This window comes from Globicephala melas, chromosome 7, assembly GCF_963455315.2.
Source record: "Globicephala melas chromosome 7, mGloMel1.2, whole genome shotgun sequence".
NCBI lineage: Eukaryota > Metazoa > Chordata > Mammalia > Artiodactyla > Delphinidae > Globicephala > Globicephala melas.
Genome location: NC_083320.1, coordinates 93685541 through 93706533, shown reverse-complemented (window position 1 = coordinate 93706533; position 20993 = coordinate 93685541). Strand labels below are relative to the sequence as shown.

At 36.4% G+C, this 20993-nt stretch overlaps 1 protein-coding gene across 4 annotated transcripts in view; it reads left to right on the top strand.

The window, feature by feature from the left end:
* The window catches only part of RAB3GAP1 (RAB3 GTPase activating protein catalytic subunit 1), a 125905-nt gene extending 105677 nt beyond the window's left edge, over nt 1-20228 (top strand). For 3 of the 4 annotated variants that reach the window (XM_060302505.1, XM_060302504.1, XM_060302506.2), the window contains 6 exons: nt 12965-13061; nt 13159-13262; nt 13379-13494; nt 15015-15117; nt 17606-17626; nt 18467-20228. In XM_060302505.1, coding sequence (XP_060158488.1) covers nt 12965-13061; nt 13159-13262; nt 13379-13494; nt 15015-15117; nt 17606-17626; nt 18467-18703 — 678 coding nt within the window. In that variant the 3' untranslated portion in view covers nt 18704-20228. The remainder of the gene's footprint in view (nt 1-12964; nt 13062-13158; nt 13263-13378; nt 13495-15014; nt 15118-17605; nt 17627-18466) is intronic. The other variant, XM_030883078.2, reaches the window with a different exon arrangement.
* The last annotated feature ends 765 nt before the right edge of the window (nt 20229-20993 follow it).

The following is a 20993-nucleotide window of genomic DNA, read 5'->3' as shown; positions in this document are numbered from 1 at the left end:
TGTTGTTCTAGTATTTTAAAATCTATGATAGATATGAAAGCTTTGGACATACTTGAGAAGCAAAGCATTGAAATGTAATGAACCTTTTACATATTGAATATTCACATTTAAGATTTTAGAACTGGTTACAGGTAGTCCAAAGGATAAGACATGCATATTTTACATAGAATGTTTACCATTGGACCATCTCACAGCATATGTCAAAAGCCTTAAAAATGATCATGTCTTTTGACTTAGCAGTTCTACTGCCAAAAAAATGTATTAAAGGAATAATGAGAGATACATAAAGATCAGTGTTCAAGAATGATGTTCAAAAAGTTTCATAGTGAAAAAGTAGATACAGCCAACATTTCCAAAAATAAGGCTTTGTTTAATAAATTATGATATATCATTTAGTAGACTACTTTGCAATTATTAAAAAAACATTGGAGTTCTGGAGAATATTGGCAGCCACCTGATATCAAGTTGTCCCACATACCCTTCCACCCACCCAACTCCCAAAAAACCCCATGAAATTAAGTAGAGTACAGAAATCCATGCTGTCAGCATTACTACAGTTAGAGACTACAGTGATCTTTGAATTAACTAAGTAAGTAGAGAAATAAGCCAGATTCCAGTGGATTTCCCACCGTTGTAAGCCTGTGGGTGTAGAGAGTATGGACAGGGAGTCTTAAGAAGAAATGCTGAGGGATACAGAAGACTTAAATGCAGCCCAGTCACTCCAGAAAGACTGCTCCTAACACTAAGTGTCAAAATACTCAACACAGGTAGGGCTTGAGAGTTAACAGCACTGGCTACAGGGAAGTGGCTTGACAGTAAGCAGGACCAGAAGTGGACATTCAGAGAGACTCTGCCTTAGGAAGAACCAGGTAGATAAGTAGGAATGATATACCCCTTAGAGATAAAGCATTGATGGGAATGAAGGAAACAAGGGGAAGATTAAAGATTCTGTAGGAATGAAAGAGAAATAAGACATATCAACCTCCCTCATCTCCCGCCATCCATTAAAGAAATTATGCAGAAGAGGGCACTTTTGAACTGTGACATGACCAATAATAGTAAAGAGCAGACCACATCTATATAAAACTACTATAAAAAACAGAAAGCACAAATTGGATCATTTCAGCTAATAAAAACATTTCCCAGAAAACTGACCACAAAGCAGAAGAAAATTGTAACATAACAGTCCATACGGAGTCAAATATTCTCAAACAAGCATGGGGGATATGAAAAATCATGTTTAATTAGAAATACTAAAAACAAGAGCACAAATGAATCCAAAACCCCACAGAGAAATGAAACTACTGTTGATTTAACTCAGGATAGAAGTATAAGAAAAAGACAACCATATCAAAAACAAAGACTAAATTACATGGCACCCACAGAAGAATAGGTTCATATTTAAATTTAATAAAAGGCATTGAGGAAAAGCAGCAAAACAGCCAAGAGAAAGAAAATGAGATAAAGGAGTAAAGGGACTGGGGAGAAAATAGTAAAAATGAAAGATAGGAAAAGTAGGAATAATACTCATTTTATCAGAGTCCTTGAAGCAGAAAAATCAAAGCACTAGAACAGAACTAATACTTAAAACTGCAATTTAAGAAAAACTTTCTGGTTATGAAAGAAAACCCAAATTTACACATTGAAAGGGCTCACTGGGTACAGGGGAAAGTTGACTAGGAGTAGTGAACTCCAAATTATGTCACTGTAATACTACTAGACCTTAAATATTTAAAAAACAGAAATAAGAAACTCAGACCCTGCAGGCAAAAACATGAAAATAATTTACAAGGGAAAGAGAACGAGAGAGTTGTCAGATTTCTCAACAGCAGGGCAGTGTGGAGCAGTTTTCAAGAAGTATAAGGAAAAAATACACACTAAAGATTTTACATTCCACCAAGATGTCCAGGTAGTGAAGGCTATAAAAAATGTTTTCTCTGAGTTTTTGCCCAAATAACTGTATACGTGTGCCCTTCCTGAGGAGTCCACTACAGCTGCCCCAGTCCAATAGAACTTCCTGCAGTGTTCAGAATGGTTATAGCTATGCTGTCCAAAATGGTAGCCCCTGGCCATATGTGGCTTTAATGAGCACTTGAAATGTGGCTTGTATAACATAGGAACTGGATTTCTAAATGGCTGCATTTGGCTAGTGGCTGCCTTATTGAACAATATAGTATAGGAGGATGAACTTAACCAAGAGATGACTAGGGAAATTTTGGCAAAGGGCTTATGGGTGAGCATTTCATTTATTTAATTTTAGAGCTAAGACTAAAACTAGATGGGGACATGGGTAGAAGAAGAATATGTAAAAACTGTATATTAGGGCAAAGTAGAGAGAATGCAGCTATAAAAGTTGGGATGGAAAAAGAGAGAAGGAGGAAAGTAGAATGAAATCATTGACTGTTACATAGATAATAAGTGGTAAGCAAAGGATACCATTTAAAATTATCAGACCAGTTCATAAAATAGATAAAGATATAAGTGAATTAAGGGCAGCATAAAAGGTATTAATACAAGGTTATATACTAGAATAAAAATATAAACCTTCTTAAGTACAATGGAAAAATTATTCAAAAGCAAAGAACACACACCAAATAGAGTAACACACATAATAAAAATCATATCACATGCAGAGTAATTACAGTATAAGATAGTCATATAAAACCCAACTCTGCTGTCAACAAGGCATTCTGTTATTCTTTTTATGAAGTAACTATAACAATGTACCTAAACCTGTAGCCTTCAGAAAGGCTACAAAGTAAACAATGGACAGAGATTTACCAGGTAAATGAAAACATTAAGAAAGCAGGAGTTTTAATCCTAATGCCAAACAAAATAGAATTGAAGCAGAAAAGCATTAAATGAGATACACAAGGATGCTTTATAGTCTAAAAGTGATATTTCACAATGAGGATATATAGTTGTTAATGTTTATGTACTAGATAACACAGTAACCATTTGTATAAAACAGAAACCATGGGAGATGCAAAAAGAAATAGATCAAAACACACTAATAACAGGACTTTTAACACACTCAATACAAGACAGGTAAACAAAACTAAGAAAAGATCTAAATAAGATAATAAGGTTGATCTTTTAGATGTATCTCAAACACTATACCTTGATAATAGAAACTGTACTTTCTTTTCAAGCACACATGGAACATTCACAAAAACTGATAGTAGGGACTTCCCTGGTGGCGCAGTGGTTAAGAATCCACTTGCCAATGCAAGGGACACAGGTTCAAGCCCTGGTCTGGGAAGATACCACATGCCGCGGAGCAACTAAGCCCGTGCGCCACAACTACTGAGCCTGAGCTCTAGAGCCCACGAGCCACAACTACTGAGCCCGTGGGCCACAACAACTGAAGCCCACGCACCTAGAGCCCATGCTCCGCTACAAGAGAAGCCACCTCAGTGAGAAGCCTATGTACCACAACAAAGAGTAGCCCCTGCTCACTGCAACTAGAGAAAGCCCGTGCACAGCAACGAAGACCCAATGCAGCCCCCCCAAGAAAGAAAATGAAATTTATATAAAGAAACAAAAACAAAAAACTGATAGTATGTTAGGGCACAAAGAAAACATCAGTGGGTTTCATAGTGGCAATAAGACCAATACTCTGATCTCTGCAATAAAACTAGTAATTAAAAATTTAAAACCCTAGGCCTTCCAACTGGAAATTTAAACAGCACTTAGGTGAAAGGGGAAATACAAAGAGGAACTATAGAATTCCTGAAAAATAATGATGATGAAAATACTGCCTAACAGAGCCTATAGGATATATTTAAGAAGCGATCAAAGGAAAATCCATAGCCCTAAATACCTACATCAAGAAAAAGCAAAAGAGGTGGTGCAGTGGTTAAGAATCCGCCTGCTGGTGCAGGGGACACGGGTTCAATCTCTGGTCCGGGAAGATCCCACGTGCTGCGGAGCAACTAAGTCTGCGCCACAACTACTGAGCCTGCGCTCTAGAGCCCGCGAGCCACAATTACTGAAGCCCGTGCACCTAGAGCCTGTGCTCCGCAACAAGAGAAGCCACCACAATGAGAAGCCTGTACGCTGCAACTAGAGAAAGCCCACGCACAGCAACGAAGACCCAATGTAGCCAAAAATAAATAATAAAATAAATTTATTAAAAAAATTATTTAAAAAAGCAAAAGAATGAAAATTATTGGATTAATAAATTCCTAACTCAAAAACCTAGAAAAAGAACAACAAAGTAAAACCAGATGAAAATTAAGGGCAGTCATAAAGATAAAATGCAGATAACAGTGAGGTAGAGAACAGAAAAACAGATCAAATTAATCTGGTTTAAAAAAAAAATCAAAGTAGATAAGCCGTTAGCTACCTTAATCACAAAAGAAAGGGAAAAAAGCACGCATATGCAAAATAAATGATGAAAAGGGCAAATGACTATTGATTCAGAGGAAGTATTTTTTTAAACATACTGAAAATTTGAAAACTGAGATGAAATGGATGATTTCTTAGGAAAATGCAGTGTACCAAAACTGACCCCAGTAAAGACAAAGTATATATAAACAGACCAGTTTCCAAAGAAGAAATAGAGACAGTTATCAAGGAATAACCCTGTAAAAAAGCACCAGGCCTAGATGGTTTCACAGGGGAATAGAGAGACCATGTAGTTCCACTGCTGCACAAATTGTTTCAATGCATAGTAATTGAAGGAAATTTTCCAGAGTCTTTTTATGAAGTAACTATAACAATGTACCTAAACCTGATAGAGACAGCATACAAAAAAAAAGTTACAGACCAGTAATAAGAAATTGAATGCAAAAATGCTAAGTGAACAGACTCTATTATCACTTTAAGAAAATAACACATGTTGATTGAATGCAAGGGTGATTATTTGGAACTCTATTTATACAGTATAATTGACTGGATTAACAAGTCTAAGAAAATTGTATCATTATGAAGCAGAGGCATAGGAGCTAAAAAGAAAAAAACTTTGCAGATTATGTGGCAGTATACTGGAAAAAATCTAAAGAATCATTGTTAAAACTAATTCAAGCAAAAGAATTCAGCAAGGTAGCAGGATATAAAGTTAATATACAACTAGTAGCACTCATGTACACAAATAATAGCTATTCTGAAGATGTAAATGTCATTATCTTTTCACTATAAGAAGAAAAAAAGCCATTAAAATACTTGGGAATAAACTTTAACAAGAAATCCTTGAAATCTGAATAAAGAAAACAAAACGCTCCTGAAAAACACAGTTGATTGAACAAATAGAAAGATAACCCTTGTTCCTGGTTAGGAAGTCTCAATATCATTAAGGTCAGTTCTACCTAAATCAATTTATAAATTTAGTGCAATCCCAATAAAAACACTAAAAGGCTTTATTATGGAGCCAGACAAGTTGGTACTAAAGTTCATATGGAGAAATAAAAATGCAAGTTAGGACTCAGGGGTTTGGAGAGTAGACGTTAATGGATTTCTTTTTGGGGTACTGAAAATGTTATAAAATTGATTGTGGTTTTTGGTTGTACAACTCTGTAAATATACCTAAAACCACTGAATTGTACACTTTAAGTGGGTGAATTGTTGTTTTAAAAGCACATGCAGGAATAGCTAAGAACAGGTTGAAAAGAAAGAGCTATGGGGGAAGGGAGGGAAAGGGTGGCAACTAACCCAACCAGATTTTAAAGCACAGTACAAAGCCTCACTATTTAAATAATGTGATACTGGCGCATAAATAGCTCAGTGAAACAGAATGGAAAAGTCCATAACTACATGTGGAAATCTAGTATATGATGAAGATGGCATCTCAATCACTGGGGTATAGATGGCCTTTTTAATAAATGGTCTTGAGATAACAATAACCTTTTGGAAAAAGATAAATTAGTTCTCTCTCATATACCATAGACAAGAATGGACTGAAGATGAAGCTGTAGGAGCACTAGAAGAAAACATGGGTGAATTCCTCTGTAACCTGAATTTAGAGAAAGGAGTCAAAACCGAGATGCAGTTAAAAATATGATTGATAGAATTTGTTTAAAAAAAAAAAGTCTTGCATGACAAAAAGAAAAGTAAATTCAAAAGACAAATGATAAACTGAGAGAAATATTTGTAAACTGGGAGAATATGTATTGCAGATAAAGGGCCAAATACTATAGAAAAATGGTCAGGAGATATGAGTAGAGAACTCACCATGAAAAGGATAATTACCCTTAAACCTATCAAAAGATGTTCAACTTCATTCATGATAAGAGAAATGCAAATTAAAACTGTACTGAGATAACCATTTCTCACAATCAGATTGGCAAAAATTCAAAAGCTTGATAAATAGTGAGACCATGAGGCACCAGGCCCTCTCATACAGTACTGGTAAGAGGCTAGATGGTCCAAGCCCCTGTGGAGGGGAATTTGGCAGTATTTAACAAAATTTACATATGCATTTACCCTTTAACCTAGAAGCAATCCCATTTCTAGGAATTTACCCTAATATTTTCAACAGAACAAAAATACAGATGCATTAAGTTATTCATTGCTGCATTACTTGTAATTACAAAATACTGGAAACTATCTACATGCCCAAACTTAGGAGCTTTGTGGAATAAACTGTGGTTCATCTACATAACTGAGTACTATGTAGCGGTTTAAAAAAAAAAAGAAAAAAGGAGAAAAACCTTTATTAACTGATAGAAATCAGCTTCTAGGATATGTTTTTAAGAGAGAAGTATTAAAAGTGTATAAAAGTAAAGTATAAAAGAGTATCAAGGAGTATAGTAAAGAAAAGTATAAACGAGTATAAAAATAAAGTATAAGAGTATAGCTTCATTTTGTGTTTAAAAAAACGGGGGCGTCAATTAAGAAAACATATCTATTTATGTTTACAAAAAGACACTCAGTAAGGATAAACCAGAAAACACTGAAATTAGTTACCCAGAAGGTTTGGAGGGGGAGGGAAAGATAGAGTGGGAGGAATATGGGGGGCAGGGGTTACACTTAGAAAAGAGTGTGCTTTCTGTATACATTTGACTCTGGAAAAATGTCATGGTCTACATTCAAAACTTAAATCAAGAAGAATAGAAAGAGGGGAAATAACCTAAGACTGAAAGCAAGCTGAGATAAACTAGCTGTATTTCAAACAAATAACATCTACACTGAAAGGGGGATGGAGTGGGAGGAAGAAATCTAATTCAGGTAATTAATGGACAAAAGATATGTTTGACTGTATACCCTCAGGTGTGGTGGGTGGCGGGAGACCACAGGAAACAAATCTTAAACTCGTACTTTCTAGGTTTGTTTTTATAGTGATATGGGTAAGCAATTCTGAAACTTGTAGATGGATTATTGTTTGAGCAAATGAGTAATTTGGTATTGTTGGGAGCCAGAATTCTCATTGTGGAAGTGAGATGCAAACGTGGAATTGAGGAAGGCAAAGAAGACCCAGTGGCAGTGATTGGAATTGGAGGTATTGGTATGGACTCATAGGTTTCTAAAATACGGATAGGTATGTGGGTATGTACATATGTATATATATAAGCATACATTTCCTAGCTCACTTCTGTAGGGATCTAGAAGCAGTGACATCCTGGTAGCAGTGAGCACATATATTTTGATTTCTGGAACATTCCTTACTAAAAGGAACCATGCTTTCTTCAGAGAAATGGCTGATTTCAGGATTGGGGCAGGGAAGGTGTAAGATGTATGGAAGATCATGTGTTGCCAGAAAATAAGGAAGTGTTTTTTAAAAAGATGGCAGCATTTCATAAGTAGCTAGGTTGAAGGGGCTCTTACTGGCCAAATCTGGACAATTTGAGTGCCAGATAAGGACAGTAATGAATTATAAACCATTGGATAGAAATCATAACCCATGGGTCCACATTGATAATATGTAGATAAATAAAGAAATGGGAGAGAAGGGAGGGCATTTCAGCACAAAGATGAATGATAAATATAGAGGATACGTTGGAGTTGGAAACTTCATTTTACAACCATATTTATAGTAACTGGTTCAGGTAAGAATCATCAATAGATATTAAGTCTAGGTGGAAATCTGGGTAAAGAGTGTCATACTTGCATGGTTTTAAAGTGGCTCTTTACAGATTATACTTCTGAATTGCAAGGGAATAAATAATAAGTATGCACTGGAGAAATGGGACAGTACCTTGACTGAATGATCAAAATGAATATCACCAATAAGGGGCAGATTGTCTGCATTGAGATGTGATAATCTGAAGAGTCCAACATCACTTATGTACTGTTTGGTCCAAGAGTGCATAATCTGCATCTAATAATGAGGAAACATTAGAGAAACCCCAAATGAGAAACACTGTGTTTTAAAAAGAGCTAAAAAAAAAAAAAAAACACAACTGTGGGAGAAGATTAAAGAAACACAGGAACCAACTGAAAGATTACCCAATGGCCAACACTGGAACAATTTGTGCAATAATAAATAAAACAGTATTGGATTATAATCAAAATATAAATATCCTTGAGTCTGTAGTGATAAAAATAAATCATGGATTAAATTGGAGAGGAGAGACAAATCTCCCATGCATAAGAACTCTAAATCTACTCTGCCATCAAGGAAATGGAGCATATCTCTGCACTCCATAAGTGTGGGCTGTGCACGGTGACTTCCTTCTATAGTACAGTGTGCAGCGTAGGGGAAATGAGTAGCTGTACAGTGCAGAAACCTGACAAACACCACCTTAGCCAGGTGAGCAAGGGTGACAACAGGGATAATAAGTCACATCTTGATATGATATGATGAAAATGGCACTCTACCCCTTTGGTCTTCCTCCCCAAAACATATAACTGCAGTTTAATTATCAGAAAAACAGCAAATAAGTCATAATTGAGGGACTTTTTACAAAATACCAGACTAGAATTCCTCAAAACTGTCTAAGGCCAGTAAAAACAAGAAATTCTGAGAAACTGTCACATCCAAGGGGAGCCTAGAAACATTACTACTAAATATAATGTGATATCCTGGATGGGATCCTGGAATAGGAAATGGACATTAGATAAAAACTAAGGAAACTTTGTACACAAATATTGAGAGCCTCATTATTCATAATAGCCCCAAAGTGAAACTAATCCAAATGTCTATCAACTGATGAATACATAAGCAAAATGTTGTATATCCATACAGTGGAATATAACTCAGCCATAAAAATGGAGTTCTGATATATGTTGTAACACAGATGAACCTTGAAAGCATTATGCTGAGTGAAAGAAGCCAGAAACAGAAGGCCACATATTACATGGTTCCACTTACATGGATTATCCAGAATAGGCAAGTCCATGGCGAAGGAAAGTTAGTTTAGTAGTTGCTGGGGGATTGGGGGTAGTGACTGCTTTTGGCCACTGGGTTTCTTTTTGGGGTAATGAAAATTTTCTGGACTTAGATAGTGGTGATAGTTGCATAACCTTGCAAATATGCTAAAAACCACTGAAATGTACATTTTAAAGTGGTGAATTTTATGGTATGTAAATTATATCTCAATTCCTTAAAACTAAGGAAATAGAAATAAAGTATGGAATTTAGTTCACCAAAAAAGGGAGGATGACTATACTCAAAATGTCAGTGTTATAAAAGACAGACTGGAAAACTTCCAGATTCATTGAGATTAGAGAGGTGTGATAACTAAAGCCAATGCATGATCTTTAACTGGATCCCGTATGGTGGTGGGAAAAGGTTATAAAAGACATTATTCAGTCAATTGACGAAGTTGTACTAAGGATAATAGCTTAGATTAAAAGTATTTGATCAGTGTTAATTTAGTTTAACTACATTCTTAATTTTAGGAAATACACACAGATACTTGGAGTTAAAGGGACATCGTATATGGAACTTGATCTCAAATTATTCAGAAAAAAATGTATGTGTGTATATATTTTATGCACCTACAGAGGAGGAGAGATACATGTGATAAAAGAGATGAGGTAAAAGGTTAGCAAATCAATGTAGGCAAAGGGTTTACAAATACTTTGTATTCTTGGAAATTTGTTTTTCTGTGAGTTAAGGAAAACAGCATTTGGAATAGTGTTAACAAGGATGTTCAACAGTGGGAGCTCATATTATTACTCTATATAAGAATGTAAATCTGTTCAAATACTTGGTAAAATAATTTGGAATATGACTTCAGTATTTGAAAAATAATAATTTTGGCATTGTCTATTTTTAGATAGATATCCTGAAGAAATTCCTCTACATGTGCACCACAAACATATGAAATAATGTGACAGGAACATTATTTTAATAGCCAAAAAATGGGGGGGGGCATTTTAATACAGCAGTGAAAATGAGTAGACTAGAGCATGTATCAGTATTAACATCTGTGCATCTCAGAAATAATGCTGAATGAAAAACAAGTCACTGAGGAGCATAACCAGAAGCAATCCATTTATACAAAGAATTAAAACCAGACAAAACTAAGCAACACATTGTTTAGGGCTACGTACATATGTGAGACAGCTATGAAGAAAAACGAAAGAAGGGAGGGCACAAGGGGGACTTGGAAAGTACTGGTGATCTGTTTCTTAAGCTTGTTGGTGTATAAACGAGTGTTTGTGTTTTCTGTATTTATAAAATACTCTGGGTATGTGTATTTTTAAAAAGTTCTTAAATTTTAAAAACGTTTCAAAACGCAAAACCCTCCAAGGCAAATAATTTTAAACCATAAATCATTAAATGAGCAAAGCAAGTTATGAAATTGTGTATGAGTTTTTGTTAAGAAATTGCATATGCATGTGTATCTTTGTGTTTATAGAAATAAGTCTGAGAAGAAAAACACAAAACTGTTGTTCCTTAGGAAGTAGGATTTCTAGAGAACTTTTGCATTATACTTCTTTGTATTTACTTATGTACTTTTGAGATCTGTGAGCATTTATCAGCCAGGCTCATATTTTGAGATTATATTTCTTTTGTCTTTACTGCTGTTGAATAAAGAGCTTAAAGGTAGGGTCCAAGTGTTATACATACTTTTCTGTGTGTTTTTTTTAATCAGAAAAATAATAAAACAATTTCCATTTTAGAAAATAAAACCAAAAAATTTAGAGGAAGGTCACTAGCAATGTTTAGAAATCTTAACTGAGGAATGCAGGTTACAAAACAGTATTTTACATACTTAATATTAGTTCACTTAATATATTATGTATATTCAAAATCTTAAAAATATCCTGGAATGAAAATGCTCCACCACTACCAATTATTATTTCTAGGTAGTATAATTTTCAGGTAGTTTTAATTTTCTTTGTATTTTCCTAATCTGCATGTATTACATATGGAAGTAGGAAAAAAAAATTATGAGAGTATTCACCATTATTAAGGACTGAAGTTCTTAGATGATTTCAGTAACATTATTCTTACCTTTGGGAGTAGCAGCTACTTACCTGACTGAGCAGCGGTAGGTACTAAGAGAAGAGAAGAGAAGAGAGCTCATCTCTACCCTTGTTACAGATGTGAGTTCAGTGGTACTCTTTCATCGGGTTGGCCAAAAAGTGCCTTCGGTTTATCTTTTTGAGCAAAGAACTGTTCCAGGTGCCTTTTACAGTCTTTCAGGGATTTGAAATTTTTTCCATTTAGAGAATTTTGTAAAGACCGAGATAAATGGAAATCCGAAGGTGCAATGTCTGGTGAATACAACCAGTGAATCAGAACTTCCCAGCCAAGCTGTAACTGTTTTTGTCTCATCATCAAAGAAACATGTGGTCTTGCATTATCCTCATGGAAGATTATGCATTTACTGTTGACTAATTCTGGATACTTTTCATTGAGTGCTGCTTTCAGTTGGTCTGATTGGGAGCAGTATTTGTTGGAATTAATCATTTGGTTTTCTGGAAGGAGCTCATAATAGAGGACTCCCTTCCAATCCCACCATATACACAACATCACCTTCTTTGCATGAAGACCAGCCTTTGTTGTGGTTGGTGGTGGTTCATTTCGCTTGCTCCACGATCTCTTCCATTCCACATTGTCGTATTGTTTCATTGCCTATCACAGTCTGTTTTAAAAATGGAACGTTTGGGACTTCCCTGGTGGTGCAGTGGTTAAGAATCTGCCTGCCAGTGCAGGGGACACGGGTTCGAGCCCTGGTCTGGGAAGATCCCACATGCCACGGAGCAACTAAGCCCGTGTGCCACGACTACTGAGCCTGCGCTTGAGCCGACAAGCCACAACTACTGAGCCCATGTGCCACAACTAGAGCCCGTGCACCGCAACAAAGAGTAGCTCCCGTTCGCCATAAGTAGAGAAAGCCTGCGTGCAGCAACGAAGACCCAATGCAGCCATAAATAAATAAATAAACAAACAAACAAAAACAAACCCGGAACGTTTTCATTACATTTAAGTAGAGAATTGCACGCAGAAATATGGTCAAGAAGGTTTTGTTCCCTTAACTTATGTGGAACCCAAACATCACATAACCAAGCTGGTGCAAATTTTCAACGCTCGATTTGGATGTTTTGAGTATGTCATCTATCTCCCGCGTGGTATAACGTTGATTGTTCTCAATGTCTCAGTTTGATCCCTATCAACTTCAACTGGTCTTCCCGAGCGTGGAGCATCATCTAACAAGAAACCTCCAACACGAAACTTCTCAAACCACTTTCGACGTGTTTGATCAGTCACAGCACCTTCTCCATACACTGCACAAATCTTTTTTTTGCATTTCAGTTGCGTTTTTACCTTTCTTGAAATAATAAAGCATAATATGCCAAAAATGTTGCCTTTTTTCTTCCATCTTCAATATTAAAATGGCTACACAAATATCCACCAATTGTGCTAAGTCTTTTTTTAAATGCACACTGATATGACAGCTGTCACATACGATCTAACAAAATTATTTCGAATGAAGTTAAAGAAAACTAAGTTGCTGCTAGAGCCATCTCACGGAAAAAAGTGAACGAACCTTTTGGCCGACCCAATAAATGGCTGCTTTATTCTTTGACAACTGCATTGATCAGTTATCTAACTTCATGTCTCCTTCAGGTGCTGCACTATCTGGCAGTACAGAAACCTGCAGACCTGGCTAGGCACCTGTTACCTTGTGTAATTCATGCAGCCGTACTCAAGGTAAAGGAGGAAGGTAAATGTCTTATTTGATTAGTCATTAGTTCATTTCCAAAATAAAAGTAGATTTTGCCTAACTTATCTGATGATGGCTTTGATATTTTTAAAAATAGAAAGTCTGGAAAACATTTCTTCAGTTAAGAAGATTATAAAGCAAATAATATCTCATTCCAGTAAAGTTTTGCACTTCCCCAATCCAGAAGACAAGAAATTGGAAGTAAGTCTGATCTTTCCAAGTGTTCTCCCCAGTTGGCAATAATTATTTTAAAGATACATTTTTTAAAGGCTTTTTGCTGTCTTCCAATGTATGCCTCTCCCCTTTCGCACTGTTAGGAAATCATCCATCAAATTACTAATGTAGAAGCTATAATTGCTAGAGCCCGCTCACTGAAAGCCAAGTTTGGAACTGAGAAATGTGAACAAGAGGAGGAAAAGGAAGATCTTGAAAGGTAATTGGTATCTGATTAACTCATTTTTATCTGCAAATAGGAAAAGCCACCACTCTCTTTAGAAAATTTTTGTAAAATATTGAGAATCTTTTGTAGTGTTCCTCTATTTTTTGTAACAAGCATTGGCTAGAGACAGAGAAATATTTGTTTATCATAGGATTTGACCTCTCCTGTATCTCTTGAGTATTTGCCACGTGTTTCCATTCCTCCCACTTTTAGAACGAAGGCTTCCAGGTCTCTCTTTCTAGGAGTGTCCTTGTTCGCTCTTGGAGTAGTTGCCTGTGGAGGAACTGGCTGTTTACTCTTTGTTACTTGCAGGGCCCCAGAGCTTTGCTTTCCACTCTCTGTTCCTTAAGTACAGGCAGAGGTGTTCTGAAACTATTTCTGCTGAATATTCCTAGTTTTTACACAAGATTTACTAAAGAGTTACTAAATCTTCTGAACCAGATTTGTGGTAGCAAATGTGCATACCTTCTGTGCTTTGTGAATGTGTTTTGAAAGAGTGACCAGATGGCCTCTCCATGATGAGGCAAATGATTGGGTCAGTCTTTTCCTCCTTCCAAGATTTGGACCATTTCGAAGGGATCCTGTCACTGTGGGTCCCTGTCCATTTTTTGTCTGAGGTACTTGAAAGGACGATGTTGTTTCAATAAGTGATAAAGTGTTTCCAAATTAGCTACTTGAGCAGCTTGAATTTGTTATAACTAAAATTTTCATCAGTCTTTCCATGAGAAATGGCATTATTGATGATAAATAATTAATATTATATGACAAGGCATTTGCTATAGCTTTTAACAAGTTCTTGTTTGAATATTATATTTTTTGTTGAAATTTTTGCCCAGCCTTCTTTGCTCTTGAAAATTCCTTCCTCTTAAATGAGAAGAATATGCTCTAATCACAGGAATTGTTTCTAAGATAGCAGTATGAGTTAGTGAGCAGGTGGTGCAGAGTTGGTGGCTCTGTGCCTTCGACTCGCTTAGCTCCACCATACGTTGTCTGTGATATACTTGGAAGTAGAGTGTTTCTAGCACATAATGGCACAGCTTACAATTGAGACTTTGCCCAGCAAAACATGTATTTTAAGCACATGCACACACACGCACTCACACTCACACTCACTCATACACCTTAAAAGAACAAAAATAAGAAATAAGGACCATTGCTTTGCTGTATAAATTAAACATGGTTTTTGTTGTTAAAAATATTTTTAAAAATCTTTTATTTAGTGTAGCATCTTCTATAGTCTGAAAGAAATAGACTGAATATTTTTTTCTTACACTTTGACAGAGATGGGCTTTTAAAAAAATTTACAAAAACAGTTGAAAGGCAGTAAGATTGTCATTTGAGTCGATTTTAATTCCAAATGTTGATCTGTCCTGTTAAAAAATTTCCACTCCAGCCTTGGTGTAGGGTTTGCCAGTATCATTTTGACGGTTTGTCCCCGAAATGAATCAGGGAGGATTGACCCAGTGTGAACTGAGCAGCTCGTTTTCTATCCTTTCATTACCTCTCTCTTCCAGGTTTGTGAGTTGCCTTTTGGAGCAACCTGAGGTGTTAGTTGTCGGTGCAGGAAGAGGACACGCTGGCAGGATCATTCACAAGCTGTTTGTGAATGCTCAGAGGGTATGTGAGATTCCTTATTGACTGTGTCATGATCTCTCCAGGCCTCTGCTCAGTAAGGTACTGTTTTGATTCCCACACATGGCCGATTCTACAGCTGCTAATAACAGCATTGGATTCGAACACTGAAGAAATAATGACTCTCAACAGTAACTTTTTAGTCTTTGAAATCCATCTGCTTTCTTACATGTTTAAATAAAATGATAAGTTTATTTTAGTACCTAAATTTCAGAAGTTAAAATGGCCTGAAATTCCTTGTTAACGAATCTGATAGGGACTTGTTTAGCAATGGCCAGTGCTGTGCTGTGGAAAAAATGTTTACTACTTTCAAATTAGAGGTTAGTTTTACCAGTTTTAAACTCCATGTACTGCAATGGATTCACAACTTAGCTTGGAGTTAGTAAATCTAACTATTCTTATAATGGTGAAGAGATCTAACTTCAGAGGGTTCCTAAGAAGGAAAAGCAAGATTCAGATTTTTAGGACTATGGAAAACAGTCTTCAGCACAGAAAGAAAGCTCAATTTGAAAACTTTCCTGGGTCATTAGCTCTACTGATAAAAATTTTAAAAATCGTATAGTACCTCTGACATTCTAAAACTGTTACGATTTGGATTTTTATGAGGATGGTATTAGTTATACTTTGGGTTGATTCTCTCTGTACTGATCTTGTTTACTGGTTAAGAGGTGCTGGTATTCCGTAGGTGATTCTCACATCAGGACTCATTAAAGATTATGATAAAAGTATTTTGAAGAGTACTAAATACAGGGTGCCCCTTATGTAGCACTGTGATGACACTAGAATGGCCCAGTTTTGAAGGTATAATTCTCACAGTCAAATGAGAAAAAGAATTTTCGTGGGTTTACACATGGAATAAAAACTTCATAATCTCCTTTGAGTCGGTCTGGAGTGCATCGAATATATGAATTTGAATATATTGAATTTGAATATATTCAAAATCATAGCCAAATATACTGATAGAAATTTTAGCAAGAACTAAAACCTGAGATTATTTATGGGGTGGCCCGCTAAATTTAAGGATTTCAAGTTAAAAACCAAATATTTCCTTATAAATTAAAGTTCTAGGAAACAATAGATGCTTACTTTGATTTATTTTGTTTTTCTCTCTGGCATGAAACCAGAACCAAGTCTGTTTTCACATCCTGTGATATATTTGCCAGTTTACTAGCCAGCGCTTATAAGCACATTTCCTTGTTAACACCAATATGAATTTTCCTTATACTGCAAAAATTCTTTCATTTTTTAAAACCTGTGTGTTAAGACAATTTAAAATCTGAAGTATTTATAAAATATTTTTAATGCTGAGAGTAGAACACTCTCATTGTTCTAAATACGTAAGCAAAATTATTTTCCCCAATATGGAAATAAGCTTTTTCCCTGAGACTGTAAGTAAAGTCTTACTGTAAAAATTTGGATAATACAGAGAATTATAATGAAAAATTAATGACACTGAAAAATGAATCACATTAATCTCACTACCCACTGGTGATCACTGTCAACATTTAACATCTAGTATATACAAATATATGTAAATTTTACAAAATAGGATTATATTACATAGTTTACTTTGTTCTTACTTTCCGCTCAATGTAATTATCTTTCTGCATTAGTAAATATAAGAGTGTATCATCTTTTCCCTGGGCTCATTGTATAGCTAATCCCCTTTAATGGATACTGAAATTGTACATTCATCCCACATTTTATAATTTTAAAATATTTTAAACTTTCAAACCTTGAAGTGAATGTTTTTAGGGAATTGGCAGACTGTAATCCATATAACAAGCACCTGGTTGGTACATTTTTAAACTCACCTTTTAAATATCTGGCAATTAATAGAAACCATTCAAATTTATTCACATAATTTTTCATAATTGATACTTTATATCAATTCTATTAAATCAAGATGTTAACTTTTTTAAAGTTATAAAATTTCACTGAAAATATTTTATAGCCTACAGTAATTTTACATATTTAGAACTTTTCCTTAAAATCATACATTTTAATAAACTTTCATCATGATTTTGTCAGTGGTATATCCATATTTAAATGGAATTCAGCAAACAGACCACTGATTGGATTTTGCCTTAGTCTTTCTAAATTGAATAAGTCAGACATCTAGTCTTAAATTCATTGGGTTATCTATTTTTCAAGACATGAGTACTTTTTTTAGTATCTTAATCTTTGGGAAAAGAGCTAGATTTTTGCTGAATCATTTCCCCATTAAGTGACACTCTGTACGTTGCCTCTTTAGCCATCAGATGCATGAGTAGTGAGATTTGTCTGCTCAGTTGGACGGCTAGGTGTGTTGTATATGGTGTGTTTTTGTCTTGATATTCTTTTGATAGGATCATGTTCCTTAACGTAGTGCATGCTGTCTCTGAAATAATCTTGCAGTCTCTTGTCTAGCTCTTTTTAAACCATCTTGCTTGTTTCCCTTTCATCACTGTTTCTTTTCTCACCCTTTCTCAAGCTGACTGAATCTTCTGATGAGGTAACAAAATAGCCTTTGTCCCTCATAGTTCCTTGTTCCTTCCCATCCCTCTAACTTCAAAAGGTCATTAAGACTAACCAACCACCTCTTTAGCAGTCTGGGTTTGGCATACCTTTCTTGCTGGTGTTTAGCATAACATGATTTCATATTTCCATTGCCAAAGCAATTATTTTTTTCCAAATTGATGGTATTGTGAAAGAAACACAGTGATCAGAGTTAAAATGAAAGCTCTAGTTGAATACGTATTTTATTCAATTATAATGAAAAAATAGATGCCTTTAATATTGAGAACTTCTCTTGTGGCCACTGCTACATTTCATGGACCTCTGTCACTTCCGCGTTACATTAGTCACCCACCCAGCAAACAAAACCAGTGTCCTCGGTTTTAATTTGACAAATGAACCTTAAAAAGAATTGAAAGAATCGGTAAAAAAATCATCTTTCCAGACTCTGGAGAGCAGCATTTCCTTACTGGACTGAGGACATCAGATTTGGACTTGGGTCATTGCTAGAAGAAATGTATAGAAACCAGAACAGCTCCATTGTCCCTCTTCATCAGATGTCTGAATATGGCCCTCACTTTCCAAAGCAGATTGCCTGGCAGTCATTATCTTCTGTCTGTGTCACCAGTTTATTTGTAATCTCTGGCTGCTCATGCAGTGTTTCAAGCTTCTTGCATTTTCTGTGTTGTGATTTTTGAGCAATCATAACATAACTGACTGCATTACTGAGTAATGTAGAACATTTTAATGTATTTATCATGCTTATTCAGCTGTCCTTCAAAATGATCTGAGTTTAGCATTCGGCCTGCTCTTGAACTAGCATGTGATTCTCTTCAAGGCTGCAGCCATGGCTCCGCCGGAGGAGGATCTGAAGAGGATGGTCCCCCCAGAAGAGAAGAGGCAGAACCTGGCGGCAGACTTCCCACCCGCTGCGGGCCGGGAGCTCATTTTGCGCACGACCGTGCCCCGCCCCGCTCCCTACTCCCGGGCTCTGCCTCAGCGCATGTACAGTGTCCTCACCAAAGAGGATTTCAGGCTTGCAGGTGCCTTTTCATCAGATACCTCCTTCTTCTAATCCTTCTAGAGTTCCCTCATTTGTGGCTTCACAGACAGTGCTAACCCCTTCTGTGGGAAGGAGGTTGTGCCAGTCAGAACCTGAGAGGCCATGAAGAGGACCTGTCCAGTTCGGTGATCAAGAATCATACCAGCATCTGAGAGACTTTCCACTGGGCTGTCTAGGGTCTTGTGGGGGCAGAGGAATGGGCTTCAGCTATTGAAAGATTTCTTTCCCAAAGAGATGGCCCTTGTTGTTTGGGGGATGGGGGGGACCAGAACAACAGCAGGAGGTCTGTGTACTCCCTCCAGCAGGATTGTGTTCATTTCTTCTTTTCCATGACTATCCCTTAGGCTATTGCCCTGCATTCATAGTCTCTGTAAACACCTATTATATTTATTAGTATCAAGTATGCAAAGTAGAGTACCAGTTAACTCAGATTTCTGGATATTTTGGTGGTAGCTTCTACTCCCAGAATCTGTTTTTAAAATACTAAATGACATTCTGTTTATTCAGTCACCTGGTGGCCATCTTTACTGTACTAATTGACTTTTGATGAGCATTTTGAATATTCTAGGAGAAAGCCTGGAATTTCACAGTCTATGTGTTTTTCCATGTAACTGTGACTTAAATGTATTCCTTCCGATAAAAAAACTATATATTAAATGTCACTGCAAATTAGTTTTATATCTCTCGTAAGGTTTGTTTCTCTGACTTGTTTTTTCTTTGGTTGCCCTGGAAGATATCACCCTGCAGATCATTGTTCTCTCTCTTGCTGTACAACATGCATTCCTTTTTTTGTGGTTGCTTGCAGTATTTAATGAAGCAGAGATGAGCACACGCTAAAAATATAGCCTCTGAACGTAGAGATTATCGTGCAGTTAGTATAATTTGGCATATGTGCTAATGTAATGAATAGAAGATTACTTCAGTGAACTATTTTGCTTTTGTATTATAGTTAAAATGAAGATAATTGATGGGGGATGTGTAGCACCCAGCATAAGGATAACAACAACATATTTCTAGTTATATGACGATCAAGATTTATCAAGTCTGTGTTGCTATATGGCCTCTGTTCAGTAATCTTAAATCTATTTTTAGGGCTAAAATTCCCACTTTAATCCAAAGTAAAAAATGATTATACTGAAGCATAGACCTTGCCTATGTAACTTTAAAGAATTAATAGAGCTCTGTAAACCCTACGTTATATTATTTTCGTTAAAAAAATGTAAATATGTGTGTACATATATGTATATATATGCATATATATATATATGTATGTATGTATGTATGTAGTATAGGAGGCTCTAGCTGATTACCTCCTGGCCTTCACAGCACTCTTCTCTGAGATGCTGGATTTGACTGCTGCTGGTAAACCACACAGTGCAGCCCGAGGACTGAGCGCAGTACCAAGGAGAAACATACCTTTCAAGGACAGCGTTTGTCTGCTTTCTAATGAGGAAGTTAATAACAAAAAAACATTTTTCAAAGAGAGGTTGGACTTTAAAAAGGCGTTGTGAATCTAATAAAAGGGAAGGTGTTGCTTTCTCTGGCTAATTTTCTCTTCTTTTCTCCCCTCCAGTGGGCATTTTGTTCTTATTTCAATTAGTTTTATGCTGTCTCAGATTTTCCTAAATATTTGCAGCCTGCTGAGTCTTGCAGGGATCTCAGGAACACTTTGTGCCTTTTTTAATGACATTATCCCATTTTACTTTTATTATAGTTAATGTGTTTGTTGATTTTAAGATATTTTAAAGTATCTACTTCGTATCAGGTACTGTACTAGGCAATTAAGGTAAAACAGAAACCGAACATACTCCCTCCTTTCAGTGACCTTCCCATCAGGTAGGGAAGACTGAGGTAACATTGCTATAAAACGGAGAGTGCAGTCAACTCGACGGTATGAACTAGAGGTCCAACGTTTATTTAGTAATTCATTCATTTGTTGGTAGTGGAGACTAATACATGCAGTAATAGTGAATAGAGGACTTCCCTGGTGGTGCAGTGGTTAAGAAGCCGCCTGCCAACGCAGGGGAAATGGGTTGGAGCCCTGGTCCGGGAAGATCCCACATGCTGCGGAGCAGCTAAGCCTGTGCACCACAGCTACTGAGCCTGCGCTCTACAGCCCGCATGCCACAACTACTGAGCCCGTGTGCCTAGAGCCCATGCTCTGCAGCAAAGAGAAGCCACCGCAATGAGAAGCCCACGCACCACAACAAAGTAGTCCCCGCTCGCCACAGCTAGAGAGCCCGCGCGCAGCAGCGAAGACTCAACACAGCCAAAAATAAATAAATAAATTTGTGTTTTTAAA